This window comes from Fringilla coelebs, assembly GCF_963513975.1.
Source record: "Fringilla coelebs genome assembly, chromosome: 18".
Classification (NCBI taxonomy): Eukaryota; Metazoa; Chordata; class Aves; order Passeriformes; family Fringillidae; genus Fringilla; species Fringilla coelebs.
The window spans coordinates 15,243,097-15,262,525 of record NC_140044.1 but is presented as its reverse complement, the minus strand read 5'-3'; the positions used below and the strand labels follow the sequence as shown (position 1 = coordinate 15,262,525).

General features: G+C 50.6%; 2 protein-coding genes across 9 annotated transcripts in view; both read left to right on the top strand.

Annotated features, from left to right (window-relative positions):
* The window catches only part of LOC311160830 (rho GTPase-activating protein 39-like), a 55,203-nt gene extending 53,044 nt beyond the window's left edge, over positions 1 to 2,159 (top strand). The window contains exon 10 of the mRNA XM_084217928.1: positions 10 to 2,159. Coding sequence (XP_084074054.1) covers positions 10 to 204 — 195 coding nt within the window. The 3' untranslated portion in view covers positions 205 to 2,159. The remainder of the gene's footprint in view (positions 1 to 9) is intronic.
* Positions 2,160 to 13,595: 11,436 nt separating this feature from the next.
* The window catches only part of PHF20 (PHD finger protein 20), a 70,038-nt gene continuing 64,204 nt past the window's right edge, over positions 13,596 to 19,429 (top strand). For 3 of the 8 annotated variants that reach the window (XM_084218081.1, XM_084218080.1, XM_084218079.1), the window contains exon 1: positions 13,597 to 13,706. The gene's annotated coding sequence lies outside the window, so the exon portion shown is untranslated. Of the gene's footprint in view, positions 13,707 to 13,900; positions 14,010 to 15,821; positions 15,869 to 17,335; positions 17,385 to 19,429 lie in introns of those variants that run through there. The other 5 variants (XM_084218078.1, XM_084218074.1, XM_084218076.1 and 2 more) reach the window with 4 other exon arrangements.

Sequence of the window (19,429 nt, the reverse complement as noted above, 5' to 3'; positions counted from 1 at the left end):
TATCTGCAGATCTTTGCTCAGCCATCAAATGTGGGCAGAACAAAGATGGATGTGAATAACCTGGCCATGGTGATGGCCCCCAACTGCCTGCGCTGCCAGTCCGACGACCCTCGCGTTATCTTTGAGAACACACGCAAAGAAATGTCTTTTCTCCGCATGCTCATAGTGCACTTGGACACGAGCTTCATCAAAGGGCTGGTTTGAGCCACTGGTCCCATGGTGCAAAACGTTGCTCTGAGGAGTTGCTAGATTAAGTCTTCTCCTTCCTCTCCGTGTAGGTTTCTTCCATTGTCCTTGCTGTTGTCATGCCCTGGGTTAGCCCTTCAGCATCTCCCAATATATATGATCACAAGGACTGGACATTTCTGGAAGGCTTGTTCTGTCAGCACCAGGAAATCCTTGGGCATGCCAGGTCAGGTTAGCAGTTCCTGGCCTTTCAGTGTGTGTCAGAGAGGTGCAATCCTCTTCCTGAGAGCCACAAGATTGGGTGCTCAATGAAAGGGCTGTGACATGTGTGAGGAACTACTACATGGGGCAGGGAGACTCTCCATTTCCCTTCTAGAGGCAGAGTTGGCTTGAGGTAGGAGAACATCACTCCTGGGCTCTGGCAAGATCTGGTCTGACAGAAGATGCTGCCTCATCAGGAATAATCCTACTACTACGGGGCCAGCCTTGTTCACCTCTGCAGATTTGGCTAGAGATGTCAGGGTTGTTCTGATGTCCCACAGTGCTGTTGGTAGAGGGCTGTGAAGGTGCAGAGGGTCAAGAACCGTAGAGTTGCGCAGCAGCACGTGAGACCAGCTGAGTACCCACCCACACCATGATACTGGGCACAACAGGAAGGCCAAACACCTGACAACAAACAGGTAAAGAACCACTTTGACATCCTCTTAATGAGGGCCGTATCTTCTGGAGCAGTGACCGCCGTGGCCTTGCAGCTCCTGTTTGCTACAGACAGCATGAGCTGACACCAGCTTTGCTGAGGAGCACCTGAGCCCATGCTCAGAGCAGCCTTCACAGCTCCAGCTCCTCACACCCCCCTTCCTAATACCACATCCTTCCCAGACTGCTCTGCCAGGAACTAAATACCAGTTTGACCCACCCTTCTGGCTCAGCCCAGGTCTAAAGAAAGGCTCCAACAGTCAGAAGTGCTCCTGTGCTCAGGTACACCTTACAGGCAGAGCAGCAGCAGTGCTGTGTGCTTGAGAAATGTTGGTACTGCCTGTAGTCAGCTGTGTTCTTCCTTTGAGGTCTTTTGCTTGCTGGAGGCAGGTCTGCTGCAAAAAAGTGTGTTTTGGGATTACTGATGCAGTGTAAAGTCTGCCAGTATCATGCAAGGTTGCATTTGTGTTTCTGTATCCCCCTTCCTTTCCAGTGGGGACCTGGGATCATCCTCTCCAGACTGCAGTGGAGAGCTGAGCCCTCTCAGCAGCGAGGTTTAGAGCTGATGCCTGAATCTGTACCAGCATGAGCATGAGATGCCATGTGTTGAGTCTTTTTAAGAGGGTTCCCAGAGCCTATGTTCAGATGAGTTTGAATGAACTCCAGAACAGGAATTCAGTTTTGTGCCTAGCTGAATAAAAGTTCCTCATACCAGATGATTCTGTGGGCCAGGAAATCTTGCTCCCTTGTCAAGATTAGCTTTGTCAAGCATGCCCACAAACTGTGCCAGCCAGCATCTGTTTCACGTACACACCCATCTCCATGCTTTGATGCCGCTCAGCTTGCTCTGTCCTTCTGTAGTGCTGAACAACTTGTTCTTCAGATGTGAAGCTACTGCCCCTGAAGTGTAGAGACAGGCGGAGGTTACCAGCTCTGACGTGCTGTCCTGAGGTTTGAATCACTGAACAAGCTCAGGCTGTCATGTTTGCCAGGGGCTGGAGCAGCAATGTAGGACTGGCCCCGTCTTTGGGCTGCAGGTGCCTCTGTGTCAGGCTTTGCCAGCAGCCACTGAAGTGGTGATCCGTGTTACTTCTTGCACTCAGCTAGTGGCAGTCAATCAAACCATAGGCATTAGCTGCTAATAAAAGTGAATGATTCTGGCAAGGGTTGTAAAACATGCTTATAAAAGACACTGGATATTACTGTCTTTGCCAACAGATTTGTAAATACAATCAGTAAAGTAGCTTTTCCTCTGTTCTAATAGTAATAAATACAATATTCATGGCTGTCTCTTTTGTGAATTGTCTTTTTTGTGAATTTCTGCAGCATGATCTGCATGGGGCTGCACATATCAGCCTGAATGTCAGTGCTCTTGAGTAAGATTTGAGAATCAGCATGAAGTAAGCACTTGGAAGCCATGCTTTGGGCTGGTTCTGTTGTTCCTAATTCTCTGGCAGCTATCAAAGGACACTTAATGAATCTTGGAAGAGAATGGTTTGAAACAGGTAAAAGACAATACTGCTTTACACATATCTTCTGGAGCCTTTCAGGGTCATAAAGGTATGAGAGAAGTTTATGGGCAGTTGGAGGGTAAGAGGGATATTCTGCTTGTGTCCCTCCTCCAGCTGGGAGTGCTGCAGGTGGACTGCAGGTAGTGGCTACACAGGCATCCTTTGCATGGCCCCCTGCAGGGTCTCTGCTGATGGAGATGTAATTAATTGGGCTGTTAGGCTGACCTGATGGGGACATGTTTATGGTCAGACTGGAGCATTCTCTCATCTTTCTTTGCTGGTAGGCCAAGGAACCACTGGAAGCAGTCTGCTGGTGCTCGAGACCGGTGCTGGTTGCACAATGTTGTGGAGCTGCAGGGCAGATGCTGGCTGTGCTACTTCAGCCACACAGGAATGAGCCCAGGCTCTGAGTTGTGTTGCTGGTGCTCTGGGGGTGGTCACTGTCCTGTCAGACTAGGAAAAGCTGCTGCACTTCAGACAAAGCCAGTGAGGACTGCTCTGTCACACCAGCAGTTTAGGATCACATAGGATGGCCATACCACTGAGTCTTCCCACCAGTCTGGCTGGCAGAAGCGTTGTAGGTGGGCTGCAGCGCAATGGAGAGCAGAAGGAAGACCAGGAACATTGTAACCTCACACAGCCCTTTCCTAGGGGTATGTCTGCAGCCCAATTTCTGAGTGTTACACAAAGCTTTTCTGTGAAATGAGCTGATTTTTGCCAAATCAGAAAAGGCCACAAACCAAATGCTTCAGCTCAGGCTCCAAGACTCAGGCTCACTCCTGCAGTCACGGGGCCTGACACCTGGATCAGTTAAAGAAGTGATGGCCAGAGCAGCAGCTGGCCTTGGAACAAGCTTGTGGCTGCTTCTGGGCTTCTGTGAGCAGTGCAGCTGGACCCAGTGCTAGCGGGCAGCTGGGACATAGCCCCTTGAGGGGAGGCACCAGTGGCTTGTCCATTACCTGCTGCTGGTTGTGAGAGGCTCATGTGTTCCAATGGGGCCAGCACTCCTGCAGTGGAGTTGGATTTCTGGCTGGTTTGAGTCTCCTTTTCACAGAGCCTTAAAAGAACTTTTTGCTATGCCTGCAAACAGAAATGGTAAAAGCAATTCTGCTCATGGCAGCTGATAGACACCATGCCCTCATGTCTGTTGCCCATGTGCCACCTCAGCTCCTGAAAAGGCTGGGCAGATGTTGTAGATCACAGGTGGATTTTGGACCTGTGTCCTAGATTGCAAGGCAATGTGTATTCTATTTGCCATCTGTTAGAGGTTATCTTCTGTTGATTGGGCAGTTCTCTTCATCTCTTCCACAAACCAGTCCTCCCTCTGGGGAGACATCTGCTCTTAATGGGCCGTTGAATGTCACTGTGTGACTGATAAAAATTACAGCATCCCATTGTGAGATGCTCTGCACAGAGGGAGGAGCCAAGCATTCTTAACTGGATATAATCTGAGTTTTTGGGACACCAGATCAGCCTTTCCACTGGATTCTTAGAGGAACAGCTGCCTTTTCCACTAGATCTTCAGAGGAGAACTACACTCTTCTACAGCATCACTGCTCCACAGAACCACATCTGCTACTCCAGGAGGACTGCTACCAACAACCTGACCAACAGGATGTCGGGTTGTATTCTGACTCTGTCTGTGGTTTTTCTTTTGTATTATTGCATGTTTTCTTTTGGGTTTTGTTTTTTTTTTTTTTTCCTTTTCCTAATAAATTGTATTTCTGACTTGGAGTCTCTCACTGGTTTTGCTTTCAAACCAGAACAACCTGTCTGTAGGTTCATCTTGAGGTGGGGAAAGGGCTTAGCTTTGGCAGCTGCCTGATATTTTACAGGACAGGGCAACCACAAGGCTACCCCTCCTGGTAGAGAAGTTCCCTGCTGTCTTTCCTCCCACGGAAAATGTGAAGGGTCTCCTGCCCTTGTCCACCAGAGATACTCCATTTCTTTCTCAAACCAGAGATGCACAGGGGTTCTGCCACCTCCTCAAAGCTCCTGGGTAACGAGAGGCCAGTTTTTAGTACAATTCTCATGTAGGTTTTTAGTCCAATCCTTACACGGAGCTTTGCACTAAATCAGCCCTGTGGGAAGGCAGAGACCAGAGGAACGGGCAGGTGTGCTTCGGGAGCCCTGCAGCACTGGCAGGAGGCAGAGATGGGAGGCTCCCTGTCCTGATGCTGCCCCAGTGCAGGTTTGATGTGGGTTCAGCACAGCACTGGCAGATTGAGCAGAACTGGCCCATGGAGGCAGTGCCAAACCAGGGCTGTGTGGAGCAAGGCTCTGGCTCTGCCACACCCATGGACTGTCTGTGGGACACCCACCAAAAATGAGATGAGAAAAGTTGAATTAGTTGCTGAGGTTGTTGCTTTTAGAGCTCCTGTTGTCCTATACCATTTGTCAGCTGTGGTGAACAGTGGCAAGAACTGCTTGTGGGTGCAGTGGGCTGGGGAAACCAGCTGAGGCATTCATCATCCCATGATGAGGGAACAGGGAGGAGCATGGGTGTTCTGAGTAAGGTGGACCACATAGGGACCTGGCCAGAACTGAGTGCTTACAGGTAGCCATGCAGGAAAGATTTTGGGACATATGGAGTCACTCATCAGCTTGACTATTCCTTCCAAAGCAGGGGACACCAGCTGAGGACTCTGTCCAGGCCACAAGGATTTGAACCTGCATCTCCTGCCCCAGCCTCTGCCTGGACCTTCCTCTGTCTCACCATGTAAACTATCCATTTTGTCTGAAGTGCTTAGTGTTTACAGGTACCATAAAGGGAGCTTGTGTCTGAGGACTGGAGGACTGTGTGACCTCTGCTGTCAGGGCTGGATGCTGGCAGGAATCGAGGCCCGAAGTCATGAAGGTGTTGAGGAGGTCAAGGCTCTTAAAAGCTGCAGCTTCTCCCAAAGGAGAACTGGTGCGTTATGCCAGTTCATCTCTGCTCACAGACACATTTCTTCCATCCCGTCTTTGCCATGTCTGGTTTTTTGTTCAGATTACAAGTGAGGCAGGAGACCAGGTGGTCCGTGGGGGATGTGGAATGGAGGAGGGAGTGGGGCCCTTCCTTTTCAGTGAGCTGTTGGATTGCCTCAGCTGCCTTGAAACAGGCTTCCTTGGAACAACATGGCCTTGGTGCCTGCTGGGGAAGACAAGAGCACTGCAACTGCAAACAGTCCCCAAATACTGGACTAGGGTGTCCCCTGGTGGGTGTTACCTCCTTGCTCTCGGGACATGTCAGTCAGACCCAATAACCCCAGGGACCACAGAAAGGCCTGTAGGACCTCATCTCCAAGTGGACAGCCCTGTAAAGAATGAGGAGGTGAAGAATCGACAGCCTTCTCCCTTCTCCCAGCTAAATCAGGATGTCTGGGTGCAGTGATGTAGAAATGTCTGCTTGTCTGTGTGTCCCTCCCAGCCACTCCCTGGATGGGGCTGTGCTTGTTCTGGCCAAGGGCACAGGCTGAGGGTGGGCACCCATCCCTGGAGATATGTAGCCAATTCCAAGCCTCTAGTGCTCTGGTCAACAAAGAAAGGGTGAGAAAGTGTCCCAAAGTAGAAGGTACCCAGATGTGGAATCCCGCTGTGATGATGGCACACTGACCTGGTGAGTCACTCAGCTGCCATCCTTGTGTGCACCTTGGGAGCAGCCTGGAGGTCAGCTAGACCTGTGGGACCTCCAGCAGCACTCTGACAAAAACAAGTACAAGCAGGTGAAGCACAGTGGGGACAGCTGGACACAAAGCTCATCCCTGGCCTGCTGCATATCAGTGTGGAGGGTGGAGACCATGTCCAGATGAATCTGTAATGCTCCTGCCCCAGAGCAGGATGCTGCAGCAGCTCTGCAGACTGCAGGGCCCCCATGGGGGCTGTGTTGAGGCAGCTGAGGGCTCTGGCAGAGGTCTAGAGACAGGAGAAGATCCTGTTGGCACAGACCCCCCTCCTTCCCACTGCCATGCAGGCCCCAGAAGGGCCAGGCAGGAAGGAGTGGAGGGCCTCAGGCAGGGAATTGCTCCAGCCAGTCACAGAGGCCTTTGTCACCGCTCTCTGGGGCTGCTCCTTGGGTGCATTGCCCTGCCACGAGTGTGATTGTCTGGGCTGGGATGTAGGGAAGCAGAGCTGCAAAGCTCGAGGCCAGCTTCCCAATAGCACCACTAGAGCCTTGAGGGGAAGTAGCTGAAGGACACCTCACTGGGAAATTCCTCCCTGTTTCTCAGGAATGTTGCCCAGCTGCAGATCTTTGCCCTTGGACCTCTGCCTGAGCTGGGTCAGCCATTTCTGTGATGATGATGAAGATCCTGGTCCAAGCCCATGCACTGACTTCTTCCCCTGACCTGCCTCATCGCTGTAGGATTTTCCAGTACTCATCTGGTCACTGTCACTGTCCCTGCTTTACCACTGGCCTGTTCTGTGCTGGATAGGGCAGTGCCTTCCCAGCTCAGTTCCTGCTCACCTGTCCTGTGACAGCTCCTGCTGCTCTCTGACAGTGAGCCATGTGGAGTGCACAACTCTGCTCATGGTGAGCATAAATAAAGGCTTTACAGGTGACACCTGAACTCCTTTGCAGAGAAAGCAGAGAAGATCTAAACTGATCCTTCCACTTGCTCAACAGCAAAGCTTGCTAAACAAGACAAAAATACTGGCTACTCCTTGCCTCCCTACTTCAAATTCCCTATAAAATTTGGTCTCAGCATGATAGAGGCTGAAGAATGGAGGACAGGACAGGACAGGACAGGACAGGACAGGACAGGACAGGACAGGATAGGATAGGATAGGATAGGATAGGATAGGATAGGATAGGATAGGATAGGATAGGATAGGGAAAATACCCAGAGACAGTATGGTCTAGCTTGAAGAAAGCACAAACAAGGCCTTGGAAATAAACTCTATTGCCACCACAAGGATGTGGTCTGTGTTTGCTGTCTGAGGGCTCTTCAGCTCTCCAGGCACACACCTCACTTGCATCAGATAAGCTAAGGGGGCTCTGCTCTGTGCCATGCTCTGGCCTGGGATGGAGGGATGGGCTGTTGGGAAGGCGATGGGTCCACATCAGGGAGAATGTCCTCAGTGGCACAGCTCTCCGTTCCACCTTGGGATGTGGGTGGGTTTGCAACAGGCCTTTGAAAATTCTTGTCAGGTGCTGGTGCAGGCCCAGGTTGACTGATCCGCTCTAATACTGAGTTAGCAATCCGATTTGACATGGTCCTTATATCCAAAGTGTTGGCTAAGGCTGTTGACTTTAGGTTCCTTTTTCTTTCCAAGTTCTCCCTCACCATTGCACAATCTTCAGGCTCCATGGTTTTGGCACACCTGGCCCCTTCTGCAGGGGCAGGCCACATTGCTTTCAGGCTCTGCTGTTCAGATGCGCTGGGGAATCCTTGTCCTGCCTCCATGCCCTGCCTTGGAAGTGTTTGGGACGACTGCACTTGTCTGTTGGAGACATTTCCCCCAGGAAGCTCCAGGATTTCAGTGCACTCACTGTCTTGTTCCAACTGAGAAGTTACAGAAGATTCCAAGGTGTAGTGAACACTCTCAACAACTTCTCTGGTGAGTGTGTCAAGGCAGGTCTTTGAAAGTGCTCTGTCTGCAGTGTCCTTGGATTTGTCTGCTTGGGTGGCTCTTCCAGCAAGAGGCAGCTCCTCCCACTTGGCTGCCACCCCTGTCTCAGCAGCTTTGGATGTGCTGGATGCCAGACGGTCCCCCAAGATCTCCAACACTGTTGCTACAAGCCCTTTCGCCATCACTTCCATTTTCTGATGGTGATCTAGAGAAGTATCCAAAAGTTCTACTCTCATGCAGCCTAAAAGTCTTTCTCTGATTCCCCGGGTAACCCTCTGTAAAAAGCTGGCATGGTGATTCCCAGGAATCTTCAACCTCTCCAACACTCTGTACACCACAGTCTCAACCAGCTTTTCAAGCTTCTTGGCTTCTGCTACAGGTAGTTGCTCAAACATAGCATTTAACAGGCCATTGGCAGTGCCATCTGGCTTCCTCTGGGAGCCAGCAGCAGTGCTGGCATTCTTCTGGCCGAGCTCAGCTCTGGAGTAAGTTTGGCCCTTGTTCAGAGCTGCTCTCCCTTTTCTGAATCCCCCTGAGTTTTGGATCTTGGGTAGGCTAGAAGGCTTTTGAGGATGCAGCTTCCCCCGGCCAGAAGTGTTGGTGATTCCCGGCAGGTTGGGGCCATGCTTTAATTGGGCCCAGGATGGCATAAGGGAAAAAAAAGTGAAAAGTGAAAAACAAAAGTGACACCTTCCTGAAAAGTGACACCAGGTTGTGGGTCATGTTGCTCAGCCCCTGCGTGCTGAGGATTGCTGCAGACCCAGGCTGGCACTCTGCTTCAGCCAGGCCACGAGGGCAGGGGAGAAGGGCTTCCCTCAGCACCGTGTGTGCCTGCCCGTGGCCCTGCTGCCTGTACTCAGCTCAGTGCCCTGCCCTGGCTCAGCTCCCGGCTGTGGAGTCCTTTCCCCACCACAGCGCCCAGCCCAGCAGCCCCGCCCTGCACAGTCCCATGCCCCTGAACACAACGCTTTGCCTACTTCTTGCTGCCCCAAGATCTGCTCTGACTGTAGCTTGATTGTGGTCAGGTACTGCCTGTACTCGTTGAACTCCTTCACAGTGCAAATCACCTATGGAGGGACGAGGGTAGAATCCTCCAAAAACTGTCAAGCCATGCAGTCGGCCTTTCCCAAAAGAGCCTGAGCCCAGTGGGAGAGGAGCTGCCCCCAAGCCTTCCCCCCACACCTTGGTGTTGGGGCCACTGATGTCCCCCCAGCCAGGGCTGAACAGGCAGTGTGGGGCAGGCTGAGAAGGGCGGGACTGGGGCTTGCCAGGGGGATGTTGGCGCTGCTTCTGCGGGACAGGGACACCAGAGCACGGCCCTGTCCTCTGGCAGCAGCAGGCGGCTGCAGCAAGGGCTGTGGGAACCCTGCTTGAAGAGGGCTGTTCTTGATCGGCCTGATGTCCAAACCCACCTTGTTTTCACTGGTGACAAAGCCCTGTTTCTTCAGGAACTGCAGCACATGCTTGCGCTTGTGGTAGTCCTGAAGGACAGGGTCATGCAGGCAGTTGTATGCTGGGCTGAAGTGGTGGCAGTAGGGATCATCCAGGGTGAAATAAGGAAATGGCCGGTGGAGCTGTAAGAGAGAATTTCCAGAGTATGAAGGAGGCAGGAGAGTGGAGCGAAGAGGTACCACATGGTACCTGGGGAAAGGTAGAGGTCTTCTCCATCCTTCTGTAGGCACAGAGACCTGCACAGATGGACTACAGGGCTGGCCTGGGCCAGGCTGGGCTGTGATGGTTTGGGGGAGAAAAAACAAACCACACAGCAACCCCACCAGCAAATAGGTATCTTAGGCCACCAGGAAGAGCTGCAGACCCATCCGCAAATTAACCTTCAAAGGTTCAAATGCAGCCAGTGGAGAGTGGATGAAACCAGTCTCCTTGGGTTAGGCAGGCCCAAGGGCTGTGTTGGCAACCTCCACCTCCAGAAAATCTCTATCTTGGGAAGCTGCAGCACAAGCTGGAGGACAACAGTGTGTGTATACCCCAGGCAGGGAAGCCCAAGCTATTCCAAAGGTGCCAAGAAGGCAAGCAGAAGGTTGGAATCTCCCTCCCAGGTGCCCCAGGGCCTGGCCCGACATCGTGGGATGAGCTGGAGGAATGAGCTGCCTTGGCACCCAGACACACACAGCTGCCTGCTGCAGGCAGGGGCCCAGCCACACACATGCACAGTGCCAGAAACCAGTGTGAAGATGGACAAGTGCTTTCTCCTCTGTACTCCAGGGGGCCTGGAGCTCCCCTGGCGCAGTCCTGTCCGATTGAAGGGCTGCAGTTCCTGCTGTAGAGCAGGTGGCCACAAGAAAATCTTCGCATGATGGGGAGTCTATGAAAGAGATTTTCTACCCATTTTATTTCCTTTACCTTTTCACCCAGCTTTCCCCTGCAGAAGACAGGCTTGGATCCAGGTGCCACAGGGATCTTGACTGCGAGTGGGAGGTTCAGCAGTTTAGGGTCCATTTTCCTGGTATCTCCTTCTCCCAGGTGTGGTCTCCTGGGGCTGAGATGGGAAGACACAGACAGGTGTTGCCCAACAAGCCTTCTGCATGGCAGTCCTAAAGCCCTAGAGCATCACCCTATGTCCCAGGCTCCCCAGCAAAGTCCTCTATATTGGCCCAGTGGTCCCCTCCCCACTAATTCCCAGTGCACTAAGCACTGCCTCTGCCTTTCAGCAGGACACCAGCAATGGGATGGTGCTCCACAGCTCTTGCCAAGACCTGTCATGGTGTTGTGATTTGACTCTTGCTCCAGAGACACACCAGCTGGTCTCCTTGCTAAATATAGCCATGGGGCACTGTTACATCATGGTGATGTCACATCACCGCATTGTCACATCACCTTGCTGACATTGTGTCACATGGAAACTGCCCACCACACCTGGGGGAAGGGGGGGGGGGCTGGCCTGCCCAAGGCCCCTTTGGACAGCCCCGTGGGCCACCCCCTCCGTGTGACCCAGCTGTGAGAGCTCCTGTCCACAGGCCCCTTCCCCCCTCCTCTGTCCTGTAATTCTGTCAGGCAAAGCTTCCTCACCAACAGGAAGGAATGGGAGAAATTGCCACATCAAACGTGTGCAGTTGGGTTCTGCGTTTCCCCCTTTCCCTTTATAGGACTTCTTTCCTGTCATGGCCAAGCACCACAACTGGGGGAATTGCAGTAAACTGGATATTTGGCACATCCCTGGCAATATCTAATTCCTGGTTCACATCTTGAGAAACAGTAGAGAAATACAGGCTGAGGGAAAGCCCTCTTCTCCTCTTTTGTCAGGCTCCCATTCAGCCAAGACACCTTCCTGCCACCTTCCTGCCACCTTCCCAGTCTCCCCTGCCCTGGTTTCTGCTGTCCCCGTTTGCTCTCCCTTCCTACCCCTTCTTGGCTGGATTTGGTGAGGTCTCTGGTGCCCGTCCTTTAGCCTGTCTGGTTCCTTGGGGCAGCTTTTACACTGCTGAGCCCTGCCAGCCTCGCTCTTTGCACACAGGCAAGAGACAGGCAGAGCAATCTGTTGGAGGTGCAGTGATTGATCACCACAGGGCTCTTGGGAAACAGCGAGGGGCACAGCCCAGGGACAGTGTTCCTCAGCTCCCAAAGCTGTTTCTGGCACATGCTCGAGCTGCAGCTCTTCTCCATTTGGCCAGGGGAGAAGCAGCATCGGCTGTGCCCCACTTCCCTGTGCCACATGTCCTGCTCAGCCACCAGGGCCGTGAGCCCCATACCACATTCAGCTGGCATGGACTGTGATGTTCCCAGCATGGTGACATCCCTACAGAGAAATCCGCTGACGTTCACAGTGCAAAACTGCAGCAGCTCAGCAAGGGTGGGAACAAGGAAGTCTCTGCCTAAAGTCTTGGCAGGGTCTGATGAACAAAGGGGATAGAGGAAAGCAGTGCTGCCTGCCTCTGTTCTCCTCACCAGTTTGGGCTCCTTCCTGGGCCACAAAGCTGAGTTTGTCCACATTTACTACTTTCCTCTATGTGAGGGGAAACTCTGGACCCAAATTTATCCAACTGATCCAATCACGGTCTGTCTGCAACCTGCATCAGAGCAGGCAGAGACCAGCGAGGTGCCTGTGGAGGAGTACCACTCCTGCTCCCTGGGAAGGGCTGCCGCTCCATGGACAGCCACACCAGTCAAGTATGGCAAATGTCTGAGCACTCATGATCATTTTAACCATGGACACTAACATCAGAGAGGCTGGACCCCTGGACAGTGAAAAATGAGAAATGTCACAAAGTGGCACAGACACATCCCTGAACTACCAAGAGCCATGTGCTCTCAGTGGGAACAGCAAAACAAAGGAGTCCAGTGGGATCTAGGAAGACCTATTTCAGAGGAGACGAAGTGGTTCTCAGGGCAGGTGTGCTAAGAGTCTGTAGGGTTTTTTAAGTGAGGAAACTCCAAAATTAAATACAGTGCTGTCAAAAAACCCATTACACAAACGCTATGCTGATGTTTTGGTAAAATAAAATAATTTTCTCTTTCTCTCAAAACTTTAGGGTTATTTTCCAGTTCCTTTCTATTTTAATTCTTTCTGCAATTTTTTTTTATCTTGTAGACACCTGCAATCTCAAGACCACTTTTGAGATTTCCAGGTCAAAATATAAATCCAAACTGAAAACTATTTTCAACCTTTTTTTCCCTCCCTGTTGCAGTACTTTTAGCAAGCCACTCTGCTTCCAGAGATTCCCAGCATACAGTTCACAGGCTCTGCCAGAAAAGCACTAGCACCTACTGCTGTCCAGCGATGGGGACACTCTGCTTTAAACCATCCTTTGTGCCCTCTGGGTCCTGCGATGCTTGTGAAACTGGGCTGAGGCTGATGCCAAAGAAGCAGCCAGATTTGTGTAGCAACAGCAGTTCCCGCAGCTGGAGGAGGAGGAAGAGAAAGGGAAAAGCCCTTGGGCCATGTGGCGTCTTCCTCCGAAGCCCAAAAACACCCGGGGCTATGAGGACACCTGGGCCACAGCAGTTACTCTTTCAGTCACAAAACCTGACAGGCAGCAACCCTCTGCTGGTCTGCGGCCTCTGGGGAGAATTTCAAGGATTATCCCAGGAAACCTACCTGAACCAGGGAGAATTTATCCACCCAATTCCAGCATACACAGATTTTTGCTCTTCTGTGTCAATGAGGTTTGGGCTTTAAGCCAGTATAAAACGGCCAAAAAAAGAAAATTAGATTAATTTGAACAACTCTGTTATCTACAGCTGAACCCACAGCCTTCTGACTGTACCAGAGGGTAAGCACGGCTAAGGGACAGTGACGACCGCCTCGGATGGGCACTACTCAGGCCCACCCGCTTCCGGGCACACGGGGCAGCAGTGAGGGAACCGAGCCGAGCCGAGCCGAGCCGGCGGTGGCTGCGACAGCCACGGGCGGGCGTGCGCAGGAGCGCCCGAATCCCGACATCCGCCGCAAGGAAGGCTCAAGGGGGCAGGCCGACCACTCTCCCCGGTATTTCACCGCCGTGCCAGCCCAGCGCTCACGCTCCCGGCAGGGCACTGCGGCTATGGCCCGCTGCGGGCCCGGCCCGGCCCGGCAGAACCTCCGGCCCCGGGGCCGCTCACCGCCCGTCTCCATGCCCGGCCCCGGCCCCGCCCCCTGCGCGCGTTCTCCGGCCGGAGTGGGCAGGCCTTACGCGGCCCCCGCCCCCCAGCGGCGCCGCATCGCGGCGGCCATTTTGTGCTGCTGAGGTCGGTGCGCGGGGCTCGGCGTGCCGCCGGCCCGGGCGGGGTGGCTCCGTTCTAACCCTTTTTCCCGTACAGATCCCCTCGGTAAGAGCGCGGCGGCGCCCGGGCAGGCCGGGCCGCCTGCCCGGTCCGGCGCTGCGGGCCCGCGGCGCGGCGGGGAGACGCGGGGAGGGAGGCCGGGGGGGGGCGCGTCCCCGCGCACAAAGGGCCGGGCCGGGCCGGGCCGGGCGGTGCCGGGCGGTGCCTCCTGCCTGCGTCCCCTGGGCGCCGAGCGGGGCCGCTGCCGCCTCGTTGCGGCCCGGCGCGCTGAGGCCCGCGGCTCGGGCCGGCCTCGGCCGCTCCCCTGTCGCCGCCCGCGCACGCCGGCCCGCGGAGCTGCGCGGGCAGGTGAGTCCGTGCGGGCTGAACGCCGGCGCCGCGGGCCCATCCGGCGGGGGTGGCCGAGTGACCTTGCGGCGACGCCAGGGCCCGAGCCTGAGCCGGGGCCCGAGGCGGGGATGTGATGGGTCCGGAGCGGCGTCCGGCGCGCCGGGTGCGGCGGGGAGCGGGAGGTGTAGGGTCCGGCGGGTCTGGGTTCCGGGAGTGCTCAGGCGGGACCCGGGAGAGGGGAACCCTCGCTGAGCTGGTACTTGCCGTGCCAGCTGTTCGGCACGGCAAGGGGAGGCTTCCGTTCCTTTTCTGTCCCATTAAATCTAGAGCATTTTTTAATCGCGCTGCACTCTGTCCCTTTAAACCATTTTAAAAGAACAGAAATTACGGTGGATATTTTTACTAACCCCAAAGTTGCCTAATGTCGTACCTGTGTAATGGGTACGTTTGGGAGGCACTGGGGTGTTCTTCCTGGCAGGTCTGTGTTCCGATACGGCTTATTGCCAGCAAAGTGGATTTTTGTACCAGTTGGTAAATCTGTAGCCATTCCAAGATTTAGCTAATCTAAAAGGTACAGTTTCGGGAAACTGTTTTATCACCTTTACTGACTTAAAATCTGGGTACCAGAGATGTTTCTGTGGTCCCAGGCTGTTGTTTCAAGCCTAATTACTTAAAACAAACCAGGAGAGATATCTGAAAGTTGATGAGTCCAAGTTAAGTAAAATAAATGTCACTAGGCTACAGAATTTTGTTCTGTTATATGCAGTAGGGAATTAAACAAAATGTTAAAGCAATGGTAGTGACTTCGAATAACCTTTTGTAAGTATCTTAGGAATGGAGCATCTCTGTAACTAATGCTCTTCACCTGGTGTAACTTAATTTTCTGAGTTAAGGATGCTTTTGCAGAACCAGTTTCTTAAAAAAAGACAAGCAAGAAGGCTTAAGCAAAGATCAGTCATAGCATAATTCTCTGTTTTAATTTTTGTGTGACTTCTAAACTTTCATAGTAATAAAGGAAAGTGACTTAGATGAATGTATGTTATTTGAATGCATGATAAGTCAGCTTGTGGAAGAGTTCAGTAGTTTACGCTCTTGCTGATAACTTTGTGGATGTCTCCTCAATGGAAATAAAATTTTACTTGAGCAGGCTGAGAATAAAGTCTGTCTGCCTTTAATTTTAAGGTCAATTTGGGAATGAGGCTTGAGTATTAATTGTTCATAGCGGTACTGCCTTCACTGAAATGTTAGAAGCATGTAATTTATTCTTACCTTTAATTGGCAAAGCTCTTTGTAGCACTTGCTTTTACTCCTGTAGTTCCTGCATGACCTAGGCAATGATATTGACTTAAATTCTCCCTCTTGGCCAGGAGAGGAGAGCACAACCCCTAATTTAATAGTAAGGGATGACTCTATAACTGCACATTCTATTTATAACTGCATTTGCAGAAGATAGGTATTGTCTGTAGCTGAAATTCGTCATCTGACAGGCTGACACTAGCTCTCCTGCCTGTGTGACACTGTCCTGTGCGCATGTGAGCACTTGCATTGTGAGCTGAGAATGTACATGGGACCGGGGAAGGATTTATTGCTCAGCTCTACAAGTGGTTGTTGTCAGTATTTAAACTGTACTCTTGGTGGTTGTCTAGTTGCATGGATACAGTGAGGTTTTTGAAATCTTAAGAGCAGTCCTTTGGGCTGGTGCATCATACTGAGAAGTCTTGTGAAGTGCTAATGAGTTCATTGTATGTCTGAGTAAGTCATCCTTTCTTTTTTCCTTCAATTAATCCCTTGTCTTCATACTTCATACTTCTGTTCCTTGCTTGCCTACAGGTTTGTTTTGACTGCTTGTACCTCCTGCAGGAAAAAACTTTATTCAGGTGAAAAATGGTGGCTTGGAACTCTTGCTTTGTCCTTGCTGTCCAAATACCAATAGCTACATGGCCTGTATATTTCTAAAGACCTTTCAGAACTACTGGCACTCCAATATTTTTGTGACTGCAAACACCAGGCTTAAATGATTATGCATGCATGCATGGGTGTATACTGTGTCTGTGGTGACTGGCTGCAGATAGTAACGCATATTGGGATATAAACACTCCTTTTGGAGGCATGTTAGTTTGTTGACATGCTTGTGTGTCTTTTTACTGGGCTTGAGAACTTTAAACCAGCCTTATTTAAGTGTAGGCAGCTATGGTTTGCCTTATTTTTTCATAAATCTACCTGAAATGGAGTTCTTAGGGTTGGTTAAAAGGAAATTGATTAGAAAGTAAAACATGTCTTCAGCTTGGTAGCCTGTATTAATGAAAAGACAGGAAGCACTGTTGCTTATTGGCAGGGGTTTTGTTTTTCGGGCTTGATTGTTGTTTTTTGTTGTTTTGTGGGCTTGATTGTTGTTGTTTTGTTTGGTTTTGTTTGTTTTGGGTTTTTTAATATGAAGTTAGCGTCAAAGAGCTTTTAAAAGCTTTTCTGATCTTGTTGCTAATGTTAAAATACTAGTTTCAGAATTTACTAATTTTTCTACTGCTTAAAATCAGCACTTATTTCCCAAGGAATTGGAGAATATCATCTTGTTCCACAGAGTTGTTGAGTAAGATACCTATCTTCAACACCTCTGTGCTCCAGATGCAGAGCTGAGCATCCTTAGCCTAGACATGTGCATCAGTGATGCAGAGAGTGCTATTGGTAGGGTTTGAGTTAGAATTTTAGTTAGTTTTAAAATGCATGTATTGGCATAGCAGGGGTTGTGAGTACACCAGGCTGGAATTGTTTCTTCCCTATACTGTAGTTTGCTAATGGCTTTTTTTGCTCCAAGATCCCGTGTATTTGTATCAGTCATTTCGCTGTGCTGCAGCTGTCTTTTGTTGCTGTTACCAGGCTTGCAGAAATAGGCACTTAGAGTTTTTTGGCTTTCCTGCTGTCCTTTCTCAGCTGGGAGACAAGTCTGCAAGCAGCCTTGAAGTGCACCCCTTTCTTTTCTTTTAAAACAAATAGGCAAGTTGCATCCTTCTTACAGGGTGACATATGCACAGATGATCTATCTGCTTAATGAATTATCTTAAATAAAGATATAATTTTTTATCAGTACTTATGGCAGTATAACTTGGAAAATGTTCCTTTATTGGATGCCTTGAAAATATCCTCTTCTTTATCAACAAGTAGGGTAGATTGGTTCTGTCAAGGCAGGAAGCAGTGAAACAGAATGCCATGTCTAGGAGTCAGGACACTGTATACTGACTGGGTGGAAGCAGTGACCTCTGGGATTTTCAGTAGCCAATGTTGCAGGTGCTGCAAATTATCTGTGAAAAATGTTTTTCAGACTTTTTTTTTAATGAATATTTTTGCAGGTAGATTTCTTCTAGGAGTCAAAAGGCCCAAGTCCAGTTACTGCTGCAGGTACTGTAACCAGATAATTTTTGTGCTTTCTGATTTGCTCCTTCCATTTTTGGTCACAATTTTTTCATCTGATAGCTAAAATTCATGTTGATGCTTGGTGATAAAATCTTAGGTCCAGCATCCTGCTGTAAGTGTATACTGTGCTTCTGGAAGACCCAGAGCAACCTCAGAGCTGGGATATCGCAGCTGATGGGTGCAGTGCTGGGTGGTAATTTTGCCAGATAACTGGGATTCCTGTCCTGTGATGCAGGGTCCTGGGAGATCAGGAAGAGGACAAACATTTAGCCTCTGGAGGCAACTCCTGTGAAGTGTGAGGGCAAGGTACTCTCTCAGAGATGATGTAATAGTGCACGCAAGGAGGTGGACCACCGTATAGAAAGGTATCCACTACCCGAGAGGATCAGCTGTGTGGGCTGATCTATAGGGATTCCAATAATGAGCAATCCCCTGTCATTCCAGATGAGGTCAAGAGTACATAAATGTTTAACTCCAGGGCTTACTTGGCAAGTTTCTTTAAAGAAGGTACTACTTTTCCCTGAGGTGGGCACACAAGAGAAATGCTACAACGCTCTCAGGAGCTTAAAAAACCAAATCTAACTGGCAAACTTCAGCAGAGCAGGAATTTGGCAAAATTTAAAACAAAACAGTCAATTGGAATAAAGCATTTCATTTAGAAAATTCCACCCATCCAGCCTTATATTGCCCATATTCCAAGAAGAGGAAGTTAGAAGTGAAAAAGAGAGAAAACAAAGATACAGCTTCCATCTTTGATCCAAGTGCAATCTCAGTTATCATAAACTCCAAGGATGATAGCAGAGTGACCGCATGCATCTTAAAGCAGTGGGTTTTACCTTCTCTGGCCTTCCGTGGCTATGCTTCCCAGGTGGACTTCTGGTTCTCTCAGGAGCTAGATTGAGGCTGCAGGCCTGGGGTGTGGGCATTCCTTTCAGTGTGCCAGTGCCTGACAATCATTCTGGGCTGGACTAGTGGTTCCTGGGGGTGGGATTGTGGAATGGAGCAGTGCACCTTCCACTTTCCACAGAACTGCCCTCTCCCCTCCAGTTGATTTGAGCCAGTAATAATTTTCTCTAATTTTTCACAACAATCCATGTGGCTGAAGTTTGTATGGAGTGCGCCATTGTCATATACCAGGGCATTGACATGGATGTCAATGAAAGGAGGGGGACAAGAAGTGCTCTGGGTGACTACCTGATTCAGCAATTTGAAATCATCTTTTTTCATCCTGATTGACCTGTGGCTGTGAACTGTCCAAGACTCTGGAAAGACTTGAAAGACTCAAGCAAGTTGAAGAGGACATGTCCTGTAGTCCTAATTGGCCAGTGCATGGGTACAATGGAGAGTGGACACTGACAGTATTTTGGCCTGAATGAAGTCACACCATCATTGCACCATCACTGAGTGCTGCTGTGCCAGACATGCTGGAACTTCAGCATGACCTGAAGTCCAGGGCAGCAAAGTGCCATGGAGATTTCCAGAGTGTTTTTCTCCATTCCTTAAACAGCAGAATGCAGGCCACTGTTAATGCTTACCTGGAGTGGCATCCAGTACCCCTGGAAGCAACTGCCCCAGAGGTGGAAGCACAGTCCATTTGGCATGGACTGATGTCAGCTGCAGTGGAAAAGGGTGAGGTCCCAGAACACTTGCAGTACATTGATGACATCATTGTATGGGGGCAACACTGCAGAGGAGGTTTTTGAGAAAGGGAAAAAAATAATCCAAATCCTCCTGAAGGCTATTTTTACCACGATCAAGGACTTACCCAGAAAATTCAGTTCCTAGGAGTAAAATGGCAAGATGGATGTTATAAGAGTCCAGTGGATGTGGTCATCAGAGTAGTGTGTCCAGACAGCAAAAAGGAATCACAGGCTTTCTTAGGCACTGTGGGTTTTTGCAGGATGCATAAGATAGTCAAGGTTGTAAGCCCTCTCTGTCATGTGACACGGGAGAGCCACAATTTTAGGTGGGATTCTAAACAACAAGTTTCAGACAGACTCAGCAGGAGATTGTGCAGCAGCCAGTGGGCC